The sequence below is a fragment of the Cervus canadensis genome, chromosome 2 (assembly GCF_019320065.1).
Source record: "Cervus canadensis isolate Bull #8, Minnesota chromosome 2, ASM1932006v1, whole genome shotgun sequence".
Taxonomy (NCBI): domain Eukaryota; kingdom Metazoa; phylum Chordata; class Mammalia; order Artiodactyla; family Cervidae; genus Cervus; species Cervus canadensis.
The window spans coordinates 29,514,884-29,537,627 of record NC_057387.1 but is presented as its reverse complement, the minus strand read 5'-3'; the positions used below and the strand labels follow the sequence as shown (position 1 = coordinate 29,537,627).

The 22,744-nt window shown below is 36.7% G+C and overlaps 1 protein-coding gene across 1 annotated transcript in view; it reads left to right on the top strand.

The window, feature by feature from the left end:
• Nucleotides 1-18,123, top strand: part of CAPZA1 (capping actin protein of muscle Z-line subunit alpha 1) — a 42,108-nt gene extending 23,985 nt beyond the window's left edge. The window contains exons 3-10 of the mRNA XM_043460322.1: nt 560-611; nt 1,798-1,861; nt 6,447-6,653; nt 9,877-9,956; nt 10,540-10,618; nt 13,382-13,453; nt 15,505-15,567; nt 16,501-18,123. Of these exons, the coding sequence (XP_043316257.1) occupies nt 560-611; nt 1,798-1,861; nt 6,447-6,653; nt 9,877-9,956; nt 10,540-10,618; nt 13,382-13,453; nt 15,505-15,567; nt 16,501-16,641 (758 nt within the window). The 3' untranslated portion in view covers nt 16,642-18,123. The remainder of the gene's footprint in view (nt 1-559; nt 612-1,797; nt 1,862-6,446; nt 6,654-9,876; nt 9,957-10,539; nt 10,619-13,381; nt 13,454-15,504; nt 15,568-16,500) is intronic.
• The last annotated feature ends 4,621 nt before the right edge of the window (nt 18,124-22,744 follow it).

Here is a 22,744-nt window from a genome sequence, read left to right as displayed (position 1 = left end):
TGAAAACACACACACACACATACACACACACTTGGAGTTAATTCTTGGTAGTTTCTTAGTAACAAGGACCCTCCTCTTCCAAAGGAAAAGTGACTGGACTCTTGACACACAGCTTTTTGAAAAGATGATAGGCCCTGCACTAGATGTTCCGAGCAAAGTATGTTTAGCAATTTCGGTGCCACTGACTGAATTGTGCCCAGCTCTTTTGATCTGTTACAGAAAAGCCTACAATTTATCTATTTTACAAGGATTCTTTAGATATAAGTTATCAGTCCTAACTTTAAGTTTCTATAAACCATGTTTTTCATTTGCTATATCAAACTCCTTGAGAATTTATTGTTGTATTATTATATCAAAAATCTATGCAAATCTGTGAAAATTATTAGCATCTGTTTGTGTATGTACATTTTTAGAATTTCAACATATATAGTATATCCATACCTAATCTTGCAAAGCCTGATTTTCTAGAAATCTAATCTAGAAATCTGCTAAAATTTCTCAAGTTTGCCTTCTATTGAACATTTGAATTTTAACATCTTTAACATTGTTTCCTCCTCAGATGTCCGGCTACTACTTAATAATGATAATCTCCTCAGGGAAGGGGCGGCACAGTACGTATCTTTCTAAACCCACTTACTTGTTATTGTAATATTGGGTAAACCATGTTGATGATAAACTAGTACCCTGAAAACAGTTTAAAATACTTCAAAATAAAGCAGTTCTATTTTGGTTTTTTTTTTTTTTTAGTTGTTTCCCCCCCACCTTGGAGAAAGCTTATTCCCTCCAAACATTATTTCTTTAAAGTTTATTATGTATGGTCTTATTTTTATTTTTACTCAGATATTTTTTCTCTGCTCAACAGAATTTAATGTTAGCTATTGCACTTTCTTCTGTAGTTCTTTTTGTTCATGCTGCATATTTTTTTTTATAACTGTCAGTTGTAGAAAAATTAGGCTGGTACTGAGAAGTGATGATGTTTCTCACATTGCCAAGAATAGCAGATACTGAGAAGGTACCTTAATAGAGTTAACCAAAGAATAATTACATGATTATTCTATCCAATCATTGATTTAGAATATCATTTTCATTTTGTCCTTGTCCTCAAAAACATTAAATTGGTGGTTGGTTGGCTGATTTTCTTGTCTGTTTTAAATCTTAAACACTGTCTAGCTTTTAGGGCCTCCAGTTCTCTGGTTTTATCACTACTCTGCTTTACTCTTCAGTACAAAGTACTCTTTCAGTTACTGTCTATCCACCTGGCCCACAATTCCTTTGTAAATAGGAAACCAGAGTTGGATAATGACTGAGCAGAAGTGGGTTGGGGAGATGGAACAAGCTTTTTGTTTTTCTTTTTTTTGATGCAGAGCAACAAATAATTGTTATAAAGGCATTTGGTGTGATATATAATTGGTTTGGATTTTAGCTGTAGAAAATATTTTAAGAACTGCTGCTTGGGAAATAATCTTCTGCCCTGTCCAATACTGTTGTTTTTTTTTTAGTTCATTTTAGGACCAGATTCTGCAAACCTAAAATTTGCACAGAATCACTATAATTTCTGTAATGAATGATACCCCAGTTACATATTCTCTTTCACTGTTTTGTGAACTACCTTCCCCCACCCCCCATTGTGGCATATGGCATGCAGGATTGTAGTTCCCCAAGGGATCGAACCCATGCCCCCTGCAGTGGAAGCATGGAGTCCTAACCACTGGACTGCCAGGGAATTCCCTGAACTACCTTTTATACTTATTTATATATAATTCTTTTCTCTCCCTCTTCTTCCTTTTAAAAAAACAGTGCGTTTGCCCAGTATAACATGGATCAGTTCACGCCTGTGAAGATAGAAGGATATGAAGATCAGGTAATAGTTATTTCTGTTAGATATACTGTGCCTGGAAGGTAGTAGAAATACTGTAAAACAGATGTCTGAAGATAAGATGCTGAGTAACTTCATGTCTTAGCTTTTGTAAATATTCTACATACTAGGAAATTCTTCCTCCCTCTGAAAATAGGAGTTTATTTGAAGAGAGAATTGTCCCTAACAAAAGAACAATGCGAATAAAAGGAATTAAGTTTTACACAAGCTTTCCAGCTGTCCCTAATTCTCCTTGGTAAGAATAACAGAAGACATTATATTTAATAGGAAAACAAGGATTCCTGTTCAGATACAGGAACAAAGTAAATACATATTCCCCTTTTTTCCCACAGTTATTAACATTACATGACAGGGCTTTTCAGATTCATTAATGTACACTTCAAGGGTAGTATGGCATCAAATAGCAGATGGCTTTTCACAATCTGAATCCCCTTTGAACCCACAAGTCCAAAGAATTTATCTTAGGAAATAAGTATATAAGTGTAAAAAAGATTATTTGAAGCAAGGTTATGATAGTGAAAAATTGGGAACAGTCTAAATGTCCAACATTAAATTAAATATCTGTAGGCCAAAATCCTATGTAACCATTAAAAACTGATAGAAATATTGAACTGGGAATATGTTTATGATATATTAAGCTAAAACATGAAGCAGCATGTAGTGTTGTGCTAGTTTATTTTTTAAATAAGTATTTCAATGAACAGTTGTATTAGAATTTGCATCTTAAATTGTGTGAAAGGTACATCTTACTTTATGTGCCATTAAGAAAGTGAAAATACTGTCAAATTATGACAGTTTTGAGATGCTGTCACTATACGATGCATCCCATTTTATGAGATGTTAAATCATGAGGGGAATGTATGCATCTTAAGACTCAGAAATAAAAGTAATAAGAAAGAAAAGAAATAAAGTAGTATATAGATGTGCATAGAAATTGAAATGTGGGAAAATACATACCAAAATGTTAACTCTCTATGTTGGGATCACAGGATTACTGTAATTTGTTTTGTTGTTTGTTTTGGTTTATATTTGTGCTTATCTTTTTCAATGAAAATAGATTAATTACAAGTATAAAAGACAAGAAAATACTGTTTTTTTTACTTTACAAGTATAGTTTACAAGTTTTTTTACTTTACAAGTATTTACTTTATACTTTACAAGTATAAAGACAAGAAAAATAAATGATTAATATTTCTTACAGTTGATATTATATACTTTACTAATAATGGCAGAATTATTGAAATAATAAATAAGGTTTGTTTGCAGATACATGATATAAGAACATTCCCATATACATGTGGTAGCCAGCTTAAAAATGTAGTCAAAAAGAGATCACATTCTTAGCCACAACAATGCATTACCTAGACTTAAAAGGAAAATATGGAAAGACATTTGAGTTAATAAAGTAGATGCCATTACTGCATATAATAGGAAATCGGCTGCAATGGGTTAACTTAATAGAGACTTTCTGTCACATAAGAAGTCCAGAGGTAATATTTAGGGATGTTATGGCAGCTCCCTCCTGGAGGAGGGCATGGCAACCCACTCCAGTATTCTTGCCTGGAGAATCCTCTGTACAGAAGAGCCTGGTAGACTGTAGTCCATATGGTCGCACAGAGTTGGATATGACTGAAGCAACTTAGCATGCATGCATGCACACACGGCAGCTCCATATCATCAGAGACCCAAGTTGCTTCTAGATCTCTCTTGTGCCATCCTTATGTATGGTTTTCATTATTGTGTTCTCAAGATAGCTGATCCATCTCTGCACTCTGAATCCAAGTTCCAGGAAGGAAGAAGGAGGAAGGTGCAAGAGGTGCTATTGGCTGTTCCAGAAGCAACTTCCACTGATAAATTATTGCCAGAATGCATATCACTTTATCATTTTAAGAAGTGTTGTCTTTTTAGTTGGACTCATTGCCTTGAAAAACCTTTAAGGTTCTGTTAGTAGGGAAAAGGGAGAAGAATGGATATTGGATAGAAACTAGCAAGAGTCTGTCATACAGTTTATATGTACCTACCCCCACACATTTTAATCAGAGAAATAAATGGAAAATTAAATAGACTTAAATGCCACATTTCAGAAAAATATAAATAATATGGAAAGTTTATCTGAATAAGAAATATAAGTAATATGGGAAGCTTTTTCAAATAGATTCCATACAATTCCTATGAAAATTGTAATAGACCATACAGGATTGTTCTGATCAAGAACAACAACGAAGGTAGATTAATGCCAGCAAACATAAAGACATAAAGAAATGATAGTAGAGCCTTAGTCGAAGTACTGTAAAACAGAAAAGGAAATAATTGATTAAATGTGTAAGATTAACCTTAACTTTGATTTCCAAAGCCAGCTATATACCTAGATTAATTCCAAATGTAGTTTTTTAAATGTTTATTTGTTTATTTTTGGCTGTAATGGGTCGTCATTGCTGTGCCAGGGCTTTCTCTAGTTGCGGCAAGTGGGGACTACTGTCTAGTGCAGTGTGCCGGCTTCTTGTGGTGGCTTCTCTGGGTTTTGGAGCACAGGCTCTAGGCACTTGGGCTTCAGTAATTGTGGCACACGGGCTTAGTTGCCCTGAGGCATGTGGGACCTTTCTGGACCACTAGACCACTAGGGAATCCTAAAGGTTAACTAATTTTTAAACATAAAAATTTAGTAGGAAATGATAAGAGATTCATAACTTGAGTAATGATGAAACATTTAAAAAGTTATAAAAGAAAGTATGTTTTACTTCTACAAAATAAAGTTTTAAAAATAAAATTTAAAAGGGAAAAAATACATATCTTAAACATAATAAAAAGGTTATTCAAGTACCCTAGGATGATGTCAAGAGTTCAGTAGACAAATGAGCAACAAATATGAACCAGCTGAACTCAACTGGAAAATACAAAGCAAACTTTAAAAGTGTTAGATCACCCACTAATAGTAATTAAGGAAGTACAAATTAAAATTTTAATATGAATGTGTTTGCCTTTGAGTTACAAAAGTTGTAAAATTATAATGAGAAAGCTTTATGAAGGTAAGACTAAGGAAATTGTTTTATGTATGGTTCCTACTGTCATTATAAACAAGGTTTTTTAAAGATAGGCTGGTGATAAGGATAGAAATCTCAAGAGTAGGAGTTATTTTCAAATAATTTTCTTTTTTTAAAGGAGACTTTATTTTTAAATAGTGACTGTGTCAGAAAACAAATGTAAGTTAGGGGGAAATATGTGGAATTCAAAACCCAGGCAAAAGGATAGTCTCCCTATAGTTCAACTAGAAAAAGACTCAGAAAAGTGGGCAAAGGTTAGGTACAAATAGTTCACCAAAGTGGAAATACAAAAGACCTCTTTTTTTAAGGGGAAAAGAAACACAGGTTAAGATTTCTACTGATGATGAGCTTGTAACTTGGTACAACATTCTGTGATAGAGGGCAGTTTGTCAGTCTTTATCAGAATTATGAATGTGTTTACCCTTGACCCAGTTGTCCTGTTTCAGGGAATTTATAGCACAGGTTTGCTTGGCACATGTACATAACTTGTACATAAAAGGACATTTGTCACAGTATTGTTCATAACAGCAAAAGATTAGAAACTACCCAAGCTATCCATTAATAGGAGACTGGTTGAATAAATTTTTGTATAGCTATACAATGGAATCATACATGGCTGTAACAAAAAAACAAGGAAGTTCCATAAGCACTAATATGGAAAGATTGCCTAGATACAGCAAATTTAAAAAGAGAAACTACAGGATAGTTTTCTAGTTTTTGTTTAAAAGAAAGAGATAGAGAATTAGAATACATTTGTATTCATTAAAAAAGAAACACCAAAAGAATCATCTAAATCAGAAATTGGCAAATTTTTTCTGTAGAGTTAGAGAGTAAATATTTCAGCCTTGTGGGAAAGAGTCAGCCTAGACTACTCAGCACTGCTACGTTGTCAGGAAAGCAGCCATAGACAATAAAAAAAAAAAAAAAATCAAGCGGGGCTGTATTCAACAAACTTTATTTACAAAAACAAATGGCACCTCATACATAGCTTGCCAAAGACAACTCTTGCTCTAAATTAATAAAATCAGTTACCTTTGTGGGGAAGGGGGAATATGTTGGGAATTTGGTGAATGGTAGATAAAGGTGAGAAAAAGATTTCACTGTATATTAATTTTTTTTTACTTTTGAATCATATGATTGATTGTATTACCTATTTTAAATGCTAAGTGTAATGACTGGAAGAAATTCATGAAATATGTGAAAAAGAAAGGCAGAAGTGTACTTTTAAGTTTTTATTAGAGCTATGTGTGTATGCATAGGTTGTATATTAATTGTATAGGTTGTATATTATAGAAACCAAAATATGGAGGATATTGTTAGGATGGGGGAAATGTCAGTTTAGAGTTGACTTACCCCAAAGATCATATTTTTATAAAAATAAAAATACAGGTTGATTGAAAAATTTATGAAAGAGCATCATCTGACTAAATGAAGAGTTAATCACCTCTAGAATTTTTGTTTGTTTTGTAAAATGTGACAAGAACTGTCTTTTTTTACAGTTACTTAATTCTGTAATTATTCTTTGGAAGGTCTTAATTACAGAACACGGTGACCTGGGTAATAGCAGATTTTTAGATCCAAGAAACAAAATTTCCTTTAAGTTTGATCACTTACGGAAAGAAGCAAGTGACCCCCAGCCAGAAGAAGTAGACGGAGGTCTGAAGTCTTGGAGAGAATCCTGTGACAGTGCTTTAAGGGCCTATGTGAAAGATCATTATTCCAACGGCTTCTGTACTGTTAAGTATCTGCCTGCTTCATTATTAGAGTTTTATTTCTTATATTTACCTTATCATTTGGAGGCTTTGGCCAGCCACAGACATCTCTTCTTAGTTACAGTTTCTTCTGCATTTTATTCCCTAAATTGTTTTTGAAAGGAGTGTAAAAGGTACATTTTATATGGAAAATTCTTTCTTAAAATCCCAGTGCATAAAAATTTTATTTATTTATTTATTTTTAATTTTTTGGCCATGCTACAATACTTGCAAGATCTTAGTTCTCCCACCAGGGATTGAACCCAGACCACGCCAGTGAAAGCACCAAGTCCTAACCACTGGACCACCAGGGAGTTCCCTGGTGCATAAAAATTTTAAATCTCAGTGAATCCTATTTCAAATTTGTCTTATTTAAGAAATGGCCTTACACTCATCGAAAAGAACTTTTTACAAAGCTACTTCTGCATAAGTGATTTAATTGGATATTTGAACCAAACAGCTCTTTAGAAATCAAAGGTAATTTTAACTTTCTTTTAATATCTTTTGGTGGGAAAAAAAGATAAATTTTGGTTCTAACAATTTTCCCTTTGTAAAATTGTGACATTTTTAAGAAAAATGTTGGTTAGATTATTAATGCATAATGCTGTACATAAATGCTGGTTATCATTATGTTTGTTTTTCTTAATTATTTTGTTTTTAAATAATAGAAAAAACACACTATGATAGATAAGCACAGAACTCAGTTTTGGAACCTAGTATGGCAAGGAGAGACATGACATACACACTTTTTTAGAAATTGACTATTCATTCTTAAATATACTTTCAACTTATCGTTTGTTACCTATTCAAAATTTGTCACTACTCATTTCTTAATTTGGAGAGCTTCCACACTGAGTAACCCTACTGTGTCCTCTTCTCACTTCTCTTAGCTAATAAATGAGCTACAGAAAGTATTCTAACAGTGTCTCCTGTTTTAGATCCTCAGCTGTTCTGCTTAATAATTCTTAATTTTATCTCAATAATCCTTGTATTTTTCTGTATGCAGTTGACCCTTGAACAGTGCAGTGGTTGGGATAACCAATCTATTGTGCAGTTGAAAATTTGAATATAATTTATAGGAGGCCCTCCATGTCCAAGGTCCTTTTGTATCCACAGTTGTTCTTCCCACCACAGATTTAACCAATGGTGGATTATGTAGCACTGTAGTATTTACTGTTGAATAAAATAGTAGTTCAAACCCATGTTGTTCAAGGATCAGTGGTACTATGTTCCAGAACTTTCCTGTTGTCCTTAGACAGGCATCTCCTCCCTCACATTTTAATAGGATTAAGAATGACATGAAATCTTTCTATTTCTCTTCTTTCCACACTCAGAAATCTTCTTTCTTTCAGGTACTTCCATCTGAGGAAGAAGGATCCATGTTCTTGATTTCATAGAGTCCTATCTACTTCAAGATGTCTAATTGTGACTTCGTTTTCTCTTTTGATAAATAGTTCTCTTTACCTAGAAATATTTTTATTTCTCCTGTGCTTAAGTAGGGTGGGAGGGAGGACATTTATTCAGTCAAAATAGTAATTCCTACAAGTTACTTCTCTTCCTTCTCTTTCCACTTTCCCCTTCCTCCCTTTCCTCTACCTCTCCCTTCCCTCATCTCTCTCTCTCTGCTGTCCAAGCAAACCAGGGAGCATTCTGCTCCTACTAGTGCCTTCCTCATTACTTAGCCACTTCTTAACTCTATGAATTTTTACTTCAGTCCCTACTCTACAGAAACTGCTCTCTGAGGTTAACTAATGGTTCCTGAATTACCTGACCCAGTGTCCTTTTCTTGGTTCTTAACTTTTGTATGGCATTTCACACTGAGGCCAGTCAGCTACTTCTAGAAATTATCTTTCCTTAGACTGCTATGTCAGTACCTTCTAATTATTCCTTTTTTTAAAAAGTTTCCATTTATTTATTTTCTGGCTACACTGGGTCCTAGTTGTGGTACGCAGGATCTTTAGTTGCAGCATGTGGGATCTAGTTCTCTGACAAAGGATTGGACCCAGGCTCCCTGTATTGGGAGCAGAAGTCTTAGCCACTGGTCCGCCAGGGAAGTCTCCCTATAATTATTCTTATTCTGTCTCTACTTATTTCTTGTCCTCCCCCTTACTTTTGTAAATGTAGGCACTCCCCATCAGTGTATTTCTCTTTCTCAAAAACTTATAGTTTATTTAATGTAGGGGAGGTTGTAGAATTTGGTGTCAGACAACCTGTGAGTTTGGGTTCTACCTTAGCCACTTTCTGAATGACCTTGGGCAAGAAGCTCTATGAACTTCAATTTTATCATTTAAACGTAATAACAATGTGTTTCACTGTATTTATTAGAGCAAAAGGAAAATAAATATAAAAATGTTTCGTAGACTGTAAAAAAGGCTTTTGTTGTTTCTTTTCCTTGGTGATCACATTTTTGTTCGTTTCTCCTACATTAAGGAACAGTTGGTGTTTCTAACTCCTAGCTGGACATCTCCATCTGAACTTTCCAATCTGTTAATGACACCAGTCTTTCTCTAGTCATCCAAGCATGCCTTCCTTTCTCTTGCCCTTCATTTGCAATATATTGCCAGAATTTTGACTGTACTTCTGCATCCTTATATTCATTGATAGGACCCTAATTTACTGCCAAGTTAATTCTGTGGCCTCCTAACTTTGAATTTTTCTCAGGTTTTACCCTGTATGGCAATATTGATTATTCTCCCAAAATAACAGTTCTGGTCATGTTGTTTTGGTTTCTGTCCACTGCATGTAGAATAAAGTCCAGTCTTCTTAACCTTACATCTACTACCACATGACTTAAGTCTAATCCTGTGTTATCTCCCACAGTTCCACTTCACACACATCCTCTGACCTGACAGAACTAATTACCATTTAGTCATTCATGGATCAGCCCTCTATTTCCTCCCTGAACTGCTTATTCATCTTTATTCTCCATCTCTCCTTATCACAATCTCATCTGTCTTGTACGGCCCATTCTAACTGGCGCCTCTATTGTACCCTAAACCAGGAGCAGTATTTGCTTCTGTATTCATTGTCTGCCCTAGACCTTACCATGTGGTTTGTGTTCCTATTCCATGGATTCTTGTGAGTGGGTAAGCTCATCCTGTTTGACTCTTCATCTCCCCCAAGGATTTAGCACATTGCTTTTGTATAGTGTTTGTTGCTTAAATATATTTTCAAGAATCTAACTTCTTTTTTTTTTTTTTAACAATAGGTTTATGCTAAAACTATAGATGGGCAACAGACCATTATTGCATGTATTGAAAGCCACCAGTTTCAGCCTAAAAACTTCTGGTAAGAAAGTAGATAGTCTCTTCTTTTTTAATCTATATGTTTATACAGAAAAGAAACCAAACCAGCAGATGAGACTTGGTTTTCTAATCTAACTAGATTAGAATAAGTTATTTGTTCCCTACTGCAGAGTGAGGCATTTGGATGTGATCATTGAGATTTCTTTTGATTCTAAGATTTTATAATTTATCTTTTAAATATTGCTGTTACATTGAGTGAAAATAAGTGATTAATAAAGTACCCTGTGGAAAGTCTGAGTTTTACTTGGGTTTGTTTAATAATATTTGAGTTATTGCATAACTCAGTGTCCTATCCATGTGTTTGTGGGAAAAGGTTCCCATGAGCAGAATAGGCGTGGTTTTCTACTCCAAGATAAAAAGAATGAAAAGTGAAAGTCAAATAACTTAGGGAAAGCTTATGATTAGGCCACTTGGATACAAAACTTATATTTGAGTGGATAGAGCCTTGGATTTATCAAACTGGAAATGACTTGTTTCTTTTTTTCTTCTTTCCCAAATTCTCTGCCTCAGTGTCAGACCACCTCTTTCTTACTGCTAATTCTACAGTTGTGTGTGTGTTTTCATAGGAATGGTCGCTGGAGATCAGAATGGAAGTTCACCATCACACCACCTACAGCCCAGGTCGTTGGAGTACTTAAGATTCAGGTGAGATCCCAGTATGTTAGTAGGCCATGTTAAAACATCACATCTTTAAAGCAAACATGCAAGTTGATATTTGCTCTGACATTAGAAATAAGGAACAACTACATGTAGGTGAAAGGGAGCTAGATGGTAAATAGAAACAGAGGTCTCCTTCCTGGGGAAGTACTGTGGTTAAACAGAGATCTTCTGGGTTGATAAAGGACAGTAATGTGACATATACTGTTTGCTTGTTATTTTTCTCTTTCAAAAATAACCTAAGATCTTCCCAGCAATTACCAAATAGCAGTTCTAGAAAAGAAGAAAATAACTAGTTATTAAGAAATGACTATAGAGCCGCTACTGTAACTTAGAGTTTTTTATGTAGTTCATTTAAATGTCTACATATATTTTCTAACTCTTAGCTCTGAAGAAAGCTTCATAAATGGACTTATTTTATTTATTTATTTACATTTATAGTTATGATAGATTTTCAACCAAATAAATAAAACAGGAATAGAGAGAATGGCCAAGTGTGATTAACCAAGCAGAGTATGGTTCTAATGCTGGTGTCAGGACATGCAGATGAATAAGGAGCTTATTACCTCATTTGATACCTAGCTAGACTGAAGTCTTCTGATCCTAACAAATTTGACTTTCAAAATTCATGGTGATTTAATTCTTGAGCCCAACTAACTCTAAAGTTAGATTAAACAGTTACTGATAACTAAGAAGGTCAATACCTAATTTAGCTGTATTACAACTCTTGCTTTAATAACAGTTAGCAAGTGTTGCCTTTTTTAATGGTATAATTTAATCAAAACATACATGGTAGATGTCATCTATAATCACTTTTTTCGTACGTACCTATTATTTCCTGCTACAAGTAGCTGCACCTCTCTTCTTGGGAGATTTTCCTAACCGCAGGAGCATGCCCAACTCAGCTAAGGCAAGCTGGAAGTGTTACCTCCACAGCTCTGGCACAGCCCTTAGCGCCATTCAAAAGTTGTCGGGAAATATGCCAGCTTCTTCACCGCTCAGGTGGGACAGCTCTAAAGCACGTTCTGCAGAGTCTTTCAAAATCCCGTGCCTGGTAGCTGTGATGTGCTCATTAGTGCACCTGATACTTCTTGACTTCTGTATCTCACTTCCTCAGTCCTTACTAGTGCTTGCTTCCTGAGACGACCTCCGAAATAAACTATTAACTCTCAGATCTTTATCCTGGGGTCTGCTGCTGTACCCAACCTAAGATAATATATTGTTCTATATCTGTTGACTATGTCTATGCTCTAGACTTCCTGTAAGTATGGCATCAGCATTATTAACCTGGCAGCTTACTATAAATTTACACAAGGAAATTTATTTTCCTTCTAGAAGGAAATAAATTACTTGTGTTTCCGTTTTGCCAAGGCAAACCTGTAAACTAAGAGAACACATCACAAGTTTCTGATGAAACATTTACAATAGGACCCAGTACCCAGACCTCATTTAAATCTTTTTTTTTTCCTTTTTCTTTTTCTTTAATGAATGAGTCTGTGCATTTTATTGTATTTATTTTTTGGCCACACCGTGCCACAGGTGGGACTTAGTTCCCTGACCAGGGATCACGCTCATGCCCCCTGTACTAGGAGCATAGAGTCTTAACCACTGGACCACCAGGGAAGTCCAGGACTTCATCTATACCTTTTAACCACAGGCTTTCTGATCACACTTGGAGGAAAGGCTTATTACTTCATTTATGTCTTTTAAAAATCAGAGTGAGAGTTATTTGGACATGTCATTAGGATATTTAACCCTTGGTTATTCTATAAGCAAAAGGATAGCTCCAGGAAGACAATTTCTAAGGATTAAAGTTGATGATAGTCATGTTGAAATTTTTATTAGCAGATGAAACCTAGAAAAGGTTTTGTTAATTTTGGTGACTGTGACTGAACCTGTCTTGTAAATTGCTAAAACTTCCCTAACCTTACATCTAGTTGAATGGTTAGCCTGTCTCTTGGATAGCCCTCTTTCTTGCTAATTGTTGTAATTGTAGTATCCACTTTGCCTTACATCTTCAGGACTGCCTTTTTAAAGGAAAAAAAAAAAACCAAACTTTTAATTTTATATTGGCGTATAGCTGATTAACAGTGTTGTGATAGTTTCAGGTATACAACTGAAGGGACTCAGCCATACATATACATGTATCCATTCCCCCCCAAACTCCCCTTCCATCCAGGCTGCCACATAACACTGAACAGAGTTCCCTGTGCTATACAGTAGGTTCAGGACTGCTTTTGTCTTACTTATTTTTGTAGCCTGATTTACCAGTAGAATGTTTGTTTTTCAATCCTCTCTTTAATCCTCAGTTTCCTGCACCTGGTCAGATCTGCTTAATCAAAACTGATGATATTATAAATGGAGAGATGTGTAAAAGATTAGGACCCATTAAAATTTCTTGGTTTTCACAGAGAAAAACTAATGTTGAATGACTTTAATTATTTTAATACTTTTCAGAGCATAATCTTATTTATGATCTTTCTGTTCACAATGCCAAGCACAGTGTCTGGAATACAATAAGCACATAGTAAATGTTTATTAACTAATAATCAGTTTTTCCTACTAAGTAAAGAGAGTTCTTAAATTTAAGTGTTCTGTGAATTTTAAGCACCATTGTAAATTACCATTGGCCATATTAATTGTTTGCTCAGAGTTGGTGAGATTGGGGGTGGCTAAAGGCATGGCTTTGTGCTCTAAGCAGTAAGTTTCTATGTGCTCTAAGCACTTACATTTCTTAACTTTCTCGCACAGGTTCACTATTATGAAGATGGCAATGTTCAGCTGGTTAGTCATAAAGACGTACAGGATGCAGTAACTGTTTCGGTGAGTGTGGAATATTTAATATATGTCTCACCTGTGTCTTGTTTTTCTTTTAAAAAATTAGATCTTTTGATCCTGAGTACTGATTCTGCCACTAGAAATGTAGGTTGTTTTTATTGCTTTGATTTTGGCAGAGTTTTTTTTAAGAACTTTATAAAAGACTTTTTTTTTTTTTTAATTTTTATTGAATATAGTTGATTTATAATGTTGTGTTTCAGGTATATAGCAAAGTTATGTATGTGTGAGTGTGTGTGTGTATATATATATATACATATACATATATATATATGGATTTCTATCTCAGCTCAGAGGTTAAAGCGTCTGCCTGCAATGCGGGAGACCTGGGTTAGATCCCTGGGTTGGGAAGATCCCCTGGAGAAGGAAATGGCACCCCACTCCAGTATTCTTGCCTGGAGAATCCCATGGGCAGAGGAGCCTGGTGGACACACACACATACATATACACACCTACATATATTCTTTTTTAGATTCTTTTCCATTATAGGTTATTAAAAGATACTGAGTATAATTCCCTGTGCTACTCAGTAGGTCCTTATTTTTGGCAGCTTATAATTGTTAGTATATAACCAACCAGTTTTGTTGGTTAGTTGATGATAGTTCACAGACCTTGACTGAGAATAGTGATAATGGCTTTAAAGAATTCATGCTGCTTTTTCTTTCTCTCTTGTGAGATTTGCTCAAGGACAGTAATACCTTCAATTAATAAATACCAGGAGGAAGGAAAGTTTGCCAAGCTAAACCCTATAGGATTTATCATTCATACATTCATATCATTAGAGAAACTGAACATTTTTAGGAATGTTCAATAATAGTATTGTGCACTATATCTGGAAAGAAGGGACATAATTTTTTGTGCATTTATAGTACTTCTTAATATTCCTAGAAATTACTGAGCGCTCTCCAATAGCTTTTGTTTATGTGTGTGTTATATCTGTCTGCCTTAGTAGAAATTAAAACTGAGGAATATTAAAAATATATATTTATTACTTAAAAAATAACAGGGATTTCCCTGGTGCTCCAGTGGTTAAGACTCCATGCTTCCACTGCAGGAGGCCTGAGTTCAGTCCCTTGTTGGGGAACTGAGATCCCTGGTGTGGCCAAAAAAAATCTAAAGCAAAATATAGCATTAACAAACCCATTACTTGTTAACTTCACTTTCATGAAAAACAGCTGTATTTTTCTGAGTTAAAAAAAGTTAGTGAAAAGAATATCATTAATTTACATTTTCACAAAGTGTGTAATGTCTAACTGATAAAAGACAACTGGATTCTCCTGTGTGCTTCACACATCAGCCCTCAAAAAGTAATGACGTTGTCACACATTACGTAGCTTCTATGAAACTACATGCACACACATGAGAGTAAAAAAGGCAAGTAACTAGGTCTTAATATTATTACGAATAAAAAGTAGTTTTGACTCTTTTGAAAGAATCTTGGGGTGCTGCCCTAGACATTAAATCTCACCCTCTCTAATTCTGTTTACTTAATATTGTGAAAGGAAGAGTGAGATTAAATTCATTTTGTACCCAAATCATGTAAAGCAAAATGTGATTGGTTGTGTTATCATCATAAGTAGCAAATAGAGGAGCTTATGAACTTAGAAGATACGATTGATGTGTCTGAGGGTATTGTTTATATCATCTTAAACCAGAGATATTGTCAAGGCATAAAAATTTCAAGACATTTTGTTGTCTTTTGAGCATACTGTGGTAGATTGGAAAGAAATATGGGTTGTTTTGATGAGGACCTGGATTTAGATCCCATCTTTATGATTCAAAGGCTGTATAATTTTGTTCATTATTTGAAAGAATTCTGTTTTCTTATCTGCAAAATGGAGGTGGCAATAATAACATCTACTTCACAGGGTTGTTTTAAAAATCAAAGAAGATAATGTGCACAGGAAAACTTGAAAAACTAAATTGTTATACAAATGTTAGTTAAGATGGACTTACTTTTCAGTATCTTTTTTATTCACTGCTTACTGAATTTTATTCACTGCTTAAGACTTAAAAATTCTTATTTTTCCCTCCATTAGAATGAAGCCCAGACTGCCAAGGAGTTTATTAAAATCATAGAGCATGCAGAAAATGAGTATCAGGTAAGATGACTTGAAACGGTTATTTATAGATCTATATAGATTTTGCTTTTAACACGTTCTGTTACACTTCTCTATCCTTTGAACATAAATATACATAATTATTCAGTGATACTAAGTATGGAGACTTTGCAGACCTTGCAACTTTGCATTCTGCTTACAGTCAAGGTTTTGGCATTGGAAGGTACTGCAAATATATCCCCCATTACCCCAAAGTAGAGCATTCCTATGAAACCTTTCCAAGGCCAAGTGGTGTAAAGGGGAGAAGCAATTACCTTAGAACACATCTTGCTATCAGATGCACAGAATGATTGAGATACTCCTCAGATCCTCACAGACACAGTTCACAGCTCTGGCTTGCTTGATGCTGAAATGCTGAGTGTAGTTCCCAAGGAAGGAGCTTGGTGGGACCACTGTTACTGCTCAGGGTGCACCCTGTCCCTATAGCAGCCTCACTGCCAAACAAATGCTGAACACTATTTTTTTTTTTTTTTTGCTTTGCTAAAAGCAAAGTGAAAGTGGTAGTTGCTCAGTCGTGACTGACTCTGCAACCCCATGGACTACAGCCTGCCAGGCTCCTTTATCCATGGAATTCTCCAGGCAAGAATACTGGAGTGGGTTGCCATTCCCTTCTCCAGGGGATCTTTCCAGCCCAGGGATTGAACCCAGGTCTCCTCCTTTGCAGGCAGATTTGCTGCCTCTCTACCATCTGAGCTACCAGGGAAGCAAAGTGAAGTATAGCAAACTTTGGAGAAGCAGGGGATTACCTGTATAGCCCTAGTTTTAGAAATAATACAGGTGGGCTTCTTAACCTGCTTCAGAGATTGGAGAGGTGCTCACTAGAAATCTTCTAGCCTGTAAGTCCTTAGGGGACTCAAGCATGCCCTTTCACTACATCTAGTTTTTGTTCAACTTATTTTCAATTATCTATTACAGACAGCAATTAGTGAAAACTATCAAACAATGTCAGACACCACATTCAAAGCCTTGCGCCGGCAACTTCCTGTTACCCGCACCAAAGTCGACTGGAACAAGATACTCAGCTACAAGATTGGCAAAGAAATGCAGAATGCTTAAAGGCTGAATGTAGGATTCTTCAGTACATGGAAAGAAAGGATTCAACGTATGGTCATATGATAAATAAGTGATTTATAAACAAGAGTGATATTTTGCTAGGGCTTTCAAAGTTAACAGGTTTTCTAGCCTAATGGAATACTGTTGAACCTAGAGCATTGTCTTGATTCTTTTGTGTTTTCTGCCTTGTAATTTTGTTTTCACTATATCTACTTGTAAATCTTTTTTTTTTTTTTAATTCTGCCACATTTAATGATGGAGAGAGATATCTACCCTGGAGTTATTTTACTGTTTAGAAAATTTTCCTAGCCATGAAGCCCTGTTGCTGACATAGACAGGTAATATATTCAGTACTTTTCTACCCCATCCTTCAAAGTACTTCTGGTGTTCAGTGGTTTTTACTGGTTGACCAACAGCTAAAGAGGCTATGCTGCAAACTGTAGCTGAATGGAAGACACATTCATCCTTCTCCCTCCAGTTGCTTTGATCATCATTTATAACATCTAATAACTGTAGTTTCATATGTTTGGATTGGGGCTTTTCAGGTCCATTTTGGAGGCCAAGGAAGTTTTCTGGAAATTCCATCATAGCCAGCTTCTCTGGGGAAGTTGTTTTTAAATCCAAAGACTTGAACCACATTCCCTACATGAACATGTTTGCTTTTTTTCCCCTTCCCTCATTGTCTCCTTCCCACCTAGTACCATTATAGTTATAGACATGTGCATTTTTAGAAGAGTGTTATCCATTTTTATTACTGTTTTTTTAATATTCGAAAACTGCTGACATACTAGGGGTATAGTAGAGTATAAAACTTGAAGAAATGCAGATGTTGAAGGAATAATAGGTATCTTGTGCTTTAATACTTTGTGGCAGGATTGTACTATAATCGAATGAATCAAACAGCTATGTTCATCACAAACAAAAAACTAAAAATGAACCAAAGTGAAAAGGATAAGTTTCAGGCAGTATCTTTCTATTGTAACCTGTTATTTAAGGGAATACTAGTGATTTGTTCTAAATAGGATGTAAAACTTACTCCAAATTACTCTTCCTCAGTCCTGCCTGCCAACTCAAATATAACTGTGATATAGCAACCCTTCCCAGGTTTATTGGCAGGTACAGGTGTGATCTCAGAATACACAGGTGACATAGATATGATATGACAACTGGTAATGGTGGATTCATTTACATTGTTTACACTTCTACGACCAGGCCTTAAGGGAAGGTCAGTTTTTTAAAAACCAAGTAGTGTCTTCCTCCAAATTCACGTCAAAAAAGAAGAGTGTTTGTGTTTCGGCTTTGTTTTTGCTGAGTAATACAGTCAAGCAAGAGTTTATTTTTAAGTGACCCGTTGATTTGTGTAAGCGTTTTTGTTTATTTCAAATAAAATATATTTGTATTACTTGTCATTCATACTATCCATCCATACTACACTATCCTCTGTATCAGGTAGTCCAGTAGAAATACACCTGTTTTGTTCTTAAATTGTCTGAGTCTCTCCTTTTTGAGCCATCTCTTCAGCCTTTGTTCTCAGGGTAAGATGCGGAATTGCTCTTATTTGATGAGAATGTTCAGGGTTTCAACTACTGTAGATTCAGTGACTATTCAAAGACCAGCTTTTTTTTTTTTTTTTTTTTTTTGTGGCCATGACTTGCGAACCTTAGTTCCCCAACCAGGGATTGAACCTGTGTCCCCTGTGTTGGGAGCAAGCAATCTTAACCACTGGGCCACCAGAGAAGTACCCCCCCCGCCCTTTTTTTTAAGTTTCAGGAATTTCTCTATGGATCATACTGCTTTACCGTCAGTGGCTATTGGTGTTTTCAAAGGTTTTTATTTAGGGTTTTCCATTTCTGTCAGAAAAATCTAGTTATCTTCTCTACCTATCATTCAGAAAGCAAGGCCCAAGTAGTTATAGTTACTAGGTTGTTGTTCAGTTCCTCAGTCGTGTCCGACTCTTTGCGACCCCATGGACTGCAGCATGCCAGGCTTCCCTGGCATGCTTCCATTGTCTCCTGGAGTTTGATCAAATTCATGTCTATTGAATTGGTGATGCCATCCCACCATCTCATCCTTTGTTGTCCCCTTCTCCCCCTGCCTTCAATCTCTCCCAGCATCAAGGTCTTGTGAGTTGGCTCTTTGCATCAGGTGGCCAAAGGATTGGAGCTTCAGCTATATTCAGGGTTGATTTCCTTTAGGATTGACTGGTTTGATCTTGCTGTCCAAGGGGGACTCAAGAGTTTTCCAGCACCACAGTTCAAAAGCATTAATTCTTCAGCACTCAGCCTTCTTTATGGTCCAACTTTCACATCCATACATGACTACTGGGAAAACCATAACTTTGACTCTACGGACCTTTGTCAGCAAAGTGATGTCTCTGCTTTTTAATATGCTGTCTAGGTTTGCCGTAGTCTTTAGAAGTGAAAGAATCCCTGTACCATGAACATGGGTACTATTTCACATCAACTGTAAAGACTGCTTTCCTTCTGTATGAGTCTGAGTTACAGACATAAGGATAGGGCTTTTATCCTGTTTCCCGGTTGATCTAAGCCCTCAGAGGAGTTTCAGTGCTTCATCTTCCATTCATGGCCAGTTCACATTCCCACCCTTTTGAGGGACATTTAGGTATGCTACACTATGTCCTTGTAGTACAGATTCAAGCATTCTGGCCTTTAGCTTATTAACCCCATCAGCCTGCCTCATTGATTTCCTTAGCTCATACAAACTTTCGTAAAGACTCGGTCATCTAAAGCCCTTGGTTTCTTATATAATTGGGCAAAAGTCAACCCTCCTTGCCAAGTCCTGCAGAGACTTCCTTAACCTCCTTCAGCAGAATATTTGCTTGAATTGTGACTCTTATCACACTGCTGAAATCAGCCTATCCTAGGACAATGGTTTCCCAACCAAAAGGAGTTTCCTCTGAGGCCTCACTCCTGTAGTTGAAATTACACTACTGAAGACTGGTTTCTGCCTGGGTGGTTGTGATTCTGTTAGTTGGCCTAGTTCTAGTGCCTGTTCTGTTTTATAATATAGAATGTTGACACTAGATTCATCTTGGTTCATGAGATACATAGCAAGCCTTGGCACATTCTCTCCAAACTCACAAAAGACTGATACAATTTGAATGCCAATATATGAATTTATAATTTAAATATAACTACCAAGCCACTTCTTAGAAAATCAAAGAAAGAAAAGACTGGTGAATATAGAAAACTGGCTAATCCCATACAATAAACTGAGCTAACTAAAATTCTCCCTTGAACAGAGTATATGTTAAAAAACAGGGTAGGGAATTCCCAGGCAGTCCAGCTGTTAGGACTCCTCACTGCCATTGCAGGGGGGCATGCATGGGTTCATTCCTTGGTTGGGAAACTAAGATTCTGCAAGCTGCACAGCACAGTCAAAAACAAAACAGAGTTGATCTAAGCCCTCTGAGAGCAGAAACCAAATGTATCCAAAAGCATTCTGTTACGGATGTTAATCCTCATTTACTGTGGTTATGTTCTGTAAAATTGCCAGCAAACATTGAATTAGCACATACTGAAACATTGCTCCAGGGTTAGGTTCCTGCATGCTTCTGGTCACATTATTGTCAACCGATCAATACACAATCTTGGTTTATATATTTTTATTTAAATCACTATTTAATACTCAGTTTTTATTCTTTAACATTGAACTCATAGCTGACAGCACTATAATTCACGCCTAAGTTAACAAAGCTTATCTAACATGGGAGTTTTCTCTATAAGGGACATCAGTCTTCTTGTACTTACGAACACTAGACAGCATTTCAGGACTACATAGGTTTGGGGGCCATTTTAAGCAGTGACCAAAAAAAAAAAAAAACCACACAAAATGTGACCACAAAATAGGCCACAAAAAGGATTTTTATTACATGAGCTGAAACAAAGCAGGAAGGACATGGCCTTGTTCTACTTCAGCTGGGATGGGCACATTGGGCAACTCAGATTTTTCTTTTTGCCACTCTGCACATCCATGGATGACTACAAAAGTACTGCAAGCGCTGATTTGGGGGTTACTGATTTTAGTGAATAGGTGAATTTGCAAATACAGAATCTGCAAATAATGAGGATCAACTCTACCTGCCACAGACATTCCTTTGGTCAATGGTAGGCTGACCAATTAAAGCATTTCAGTCAGTTTTAGCACTGTTGCCTTGGGGAGTACAGTCTTACTGGAAAACATAGAGACAATTCAAAACTGAATTGTAGAATCCAAGTAACTATGGAGTAATGAGAATTACGAAGGAAAAAAAAAAACCAGGGCTCTTAACATTCTTCTCCAAAGTAATTACCTTAGAAGGCTCTAGGTTTGTTCCAGTAATGTCCTTGGCCAGAGTTAACTTTCGGATTGTCTTCAGTGCCATGGGTCACAGAGTCAGACAGGACTGAAGCAACTTAGCATGCACGTACGCAAAATCAACCTTACTGGGGTTCCCAAGTGGCACTAGTAAAGAACCTGCCTGCCAGTGCAGGAGACACAGGAGACCCAGTTTTGTTCCCTGCGTAGGGAAGATACCCTGGAGGGGGGCAAAGACGCTTACTCCTTGGAAGAAAAGCTGACCAACCTAGACAGCATATTAACAAGCAGAGACATTACTTTGCCAACAAAGGTCTGCCTAGTCAAAGCTATGGTTTTGCCAGCAGTCATGTATGGCTGTGAGAGTTGGACTGTAAAAGCTGAGCACCGAAGAACTGATGCTTCTGAACTGTGGTGTTGGAGAAGACTCTTGAGAGTCCCTTGGACGGCAAGGAGATCCAACCAGTCAAAGGAAATCAGTCCTGAATATTCATTGAAAGGACTGATGCTGAAGCTGAAACCAGTACTTTGGCCATCTGATGTGAAGAACTGACTCATTGGAAAAGACCCTGATGCTGGGAAAGTTTGAAGGCAGGAGAAGGGGACAACAGAGGATGAGATGGTTGGATGGCATCACCGAGTCAATGGACATGAGTTTGAGCAAGCTTCAGGAGATGGTGATGGACAGGGAAGCCTAGTGTGCTGCAGTCCATGGGGTCACACAAGAGTCAGACACAACTGAGCAACTGAACTGAGCTGAACTAAGGGAAATGGATTTTTCCAGATGAAACTGGTTTAGGGAGGTTCCCTTGTCACAAAAGCCACATGAGATCACATTTTCACCCATGTTTTTACTATACTATAGCTATTTGTGTGTTTTGAGAACATCCAGGAAATAAGCATAATTCGAGAAGGGGGAGGTTATGTATCCAGGAATAATGGAGGCTTAGATTTCTGATCAGAATTGAGCCAGATGTTCAGTTTTGGTGCAGTGGGTGGTAGGTTTTTGAAGTGGTTAAGTAATAGTGCAATTCTGAGGAGTTCACTCTCTTTAATACTCAGGCCTCACTGGATAATTGGGGGAGAAAAAAGATAAAATCTTTGGCCACATTCCTAGTTTTTCCCTCCACTTTGCATAAGCAATTTCTAAGAACATATTACCCGTTCTGTTCTCCCCCTCTCCCTGTAGCTTTGGTTCCCACTGACACTGAATTTCCTGTTGCTAAAGCCTGTTTTTCTTGGCTTTAGTTGGTTGTTGGCCTCAGAAAAGGTACAGGGGTAGCCCAGCTGGAGTATGACCTGGGTTCTGAGCATTCTTCACACTAGGTTAGATAGTGTGTGGCCTCCTACAGGGAATGCCAGGAGAACACCACCACCTTGGATATATTGGAAACCGGTATTTTTGTTTAAAGATTTTTTTAATGTAACTTTTATGATCTTTGTCCGATCCTAGTCAGTGTGTTTTTGTTACTCCAGTTGATAAGTAGATGATGAGGCTTTTTTTAGGTTTGTTGTTGTACCCCCACCCCCTTTAGTTTGTCTTAGCTATCCGTCTTCCGAAGCTTCTTTTATTAATACTTCTCTTCCTGGTACCGATGCTGTAGCTATTACCCATTTATTGCCTAACCTAACAGTCTCTTGCTCTCCAGAAGCTAATATTTTGATGACTGGGGCAACCCTTAGCTAAACACGAGTAACAATTAAGAGTAAGACAGCATGGGGTGCATTAAGTGCCCAAATAATGTGGCTTAAGGCTAGGGATCTCCAGCCTTTCCACACAACGAAGCCT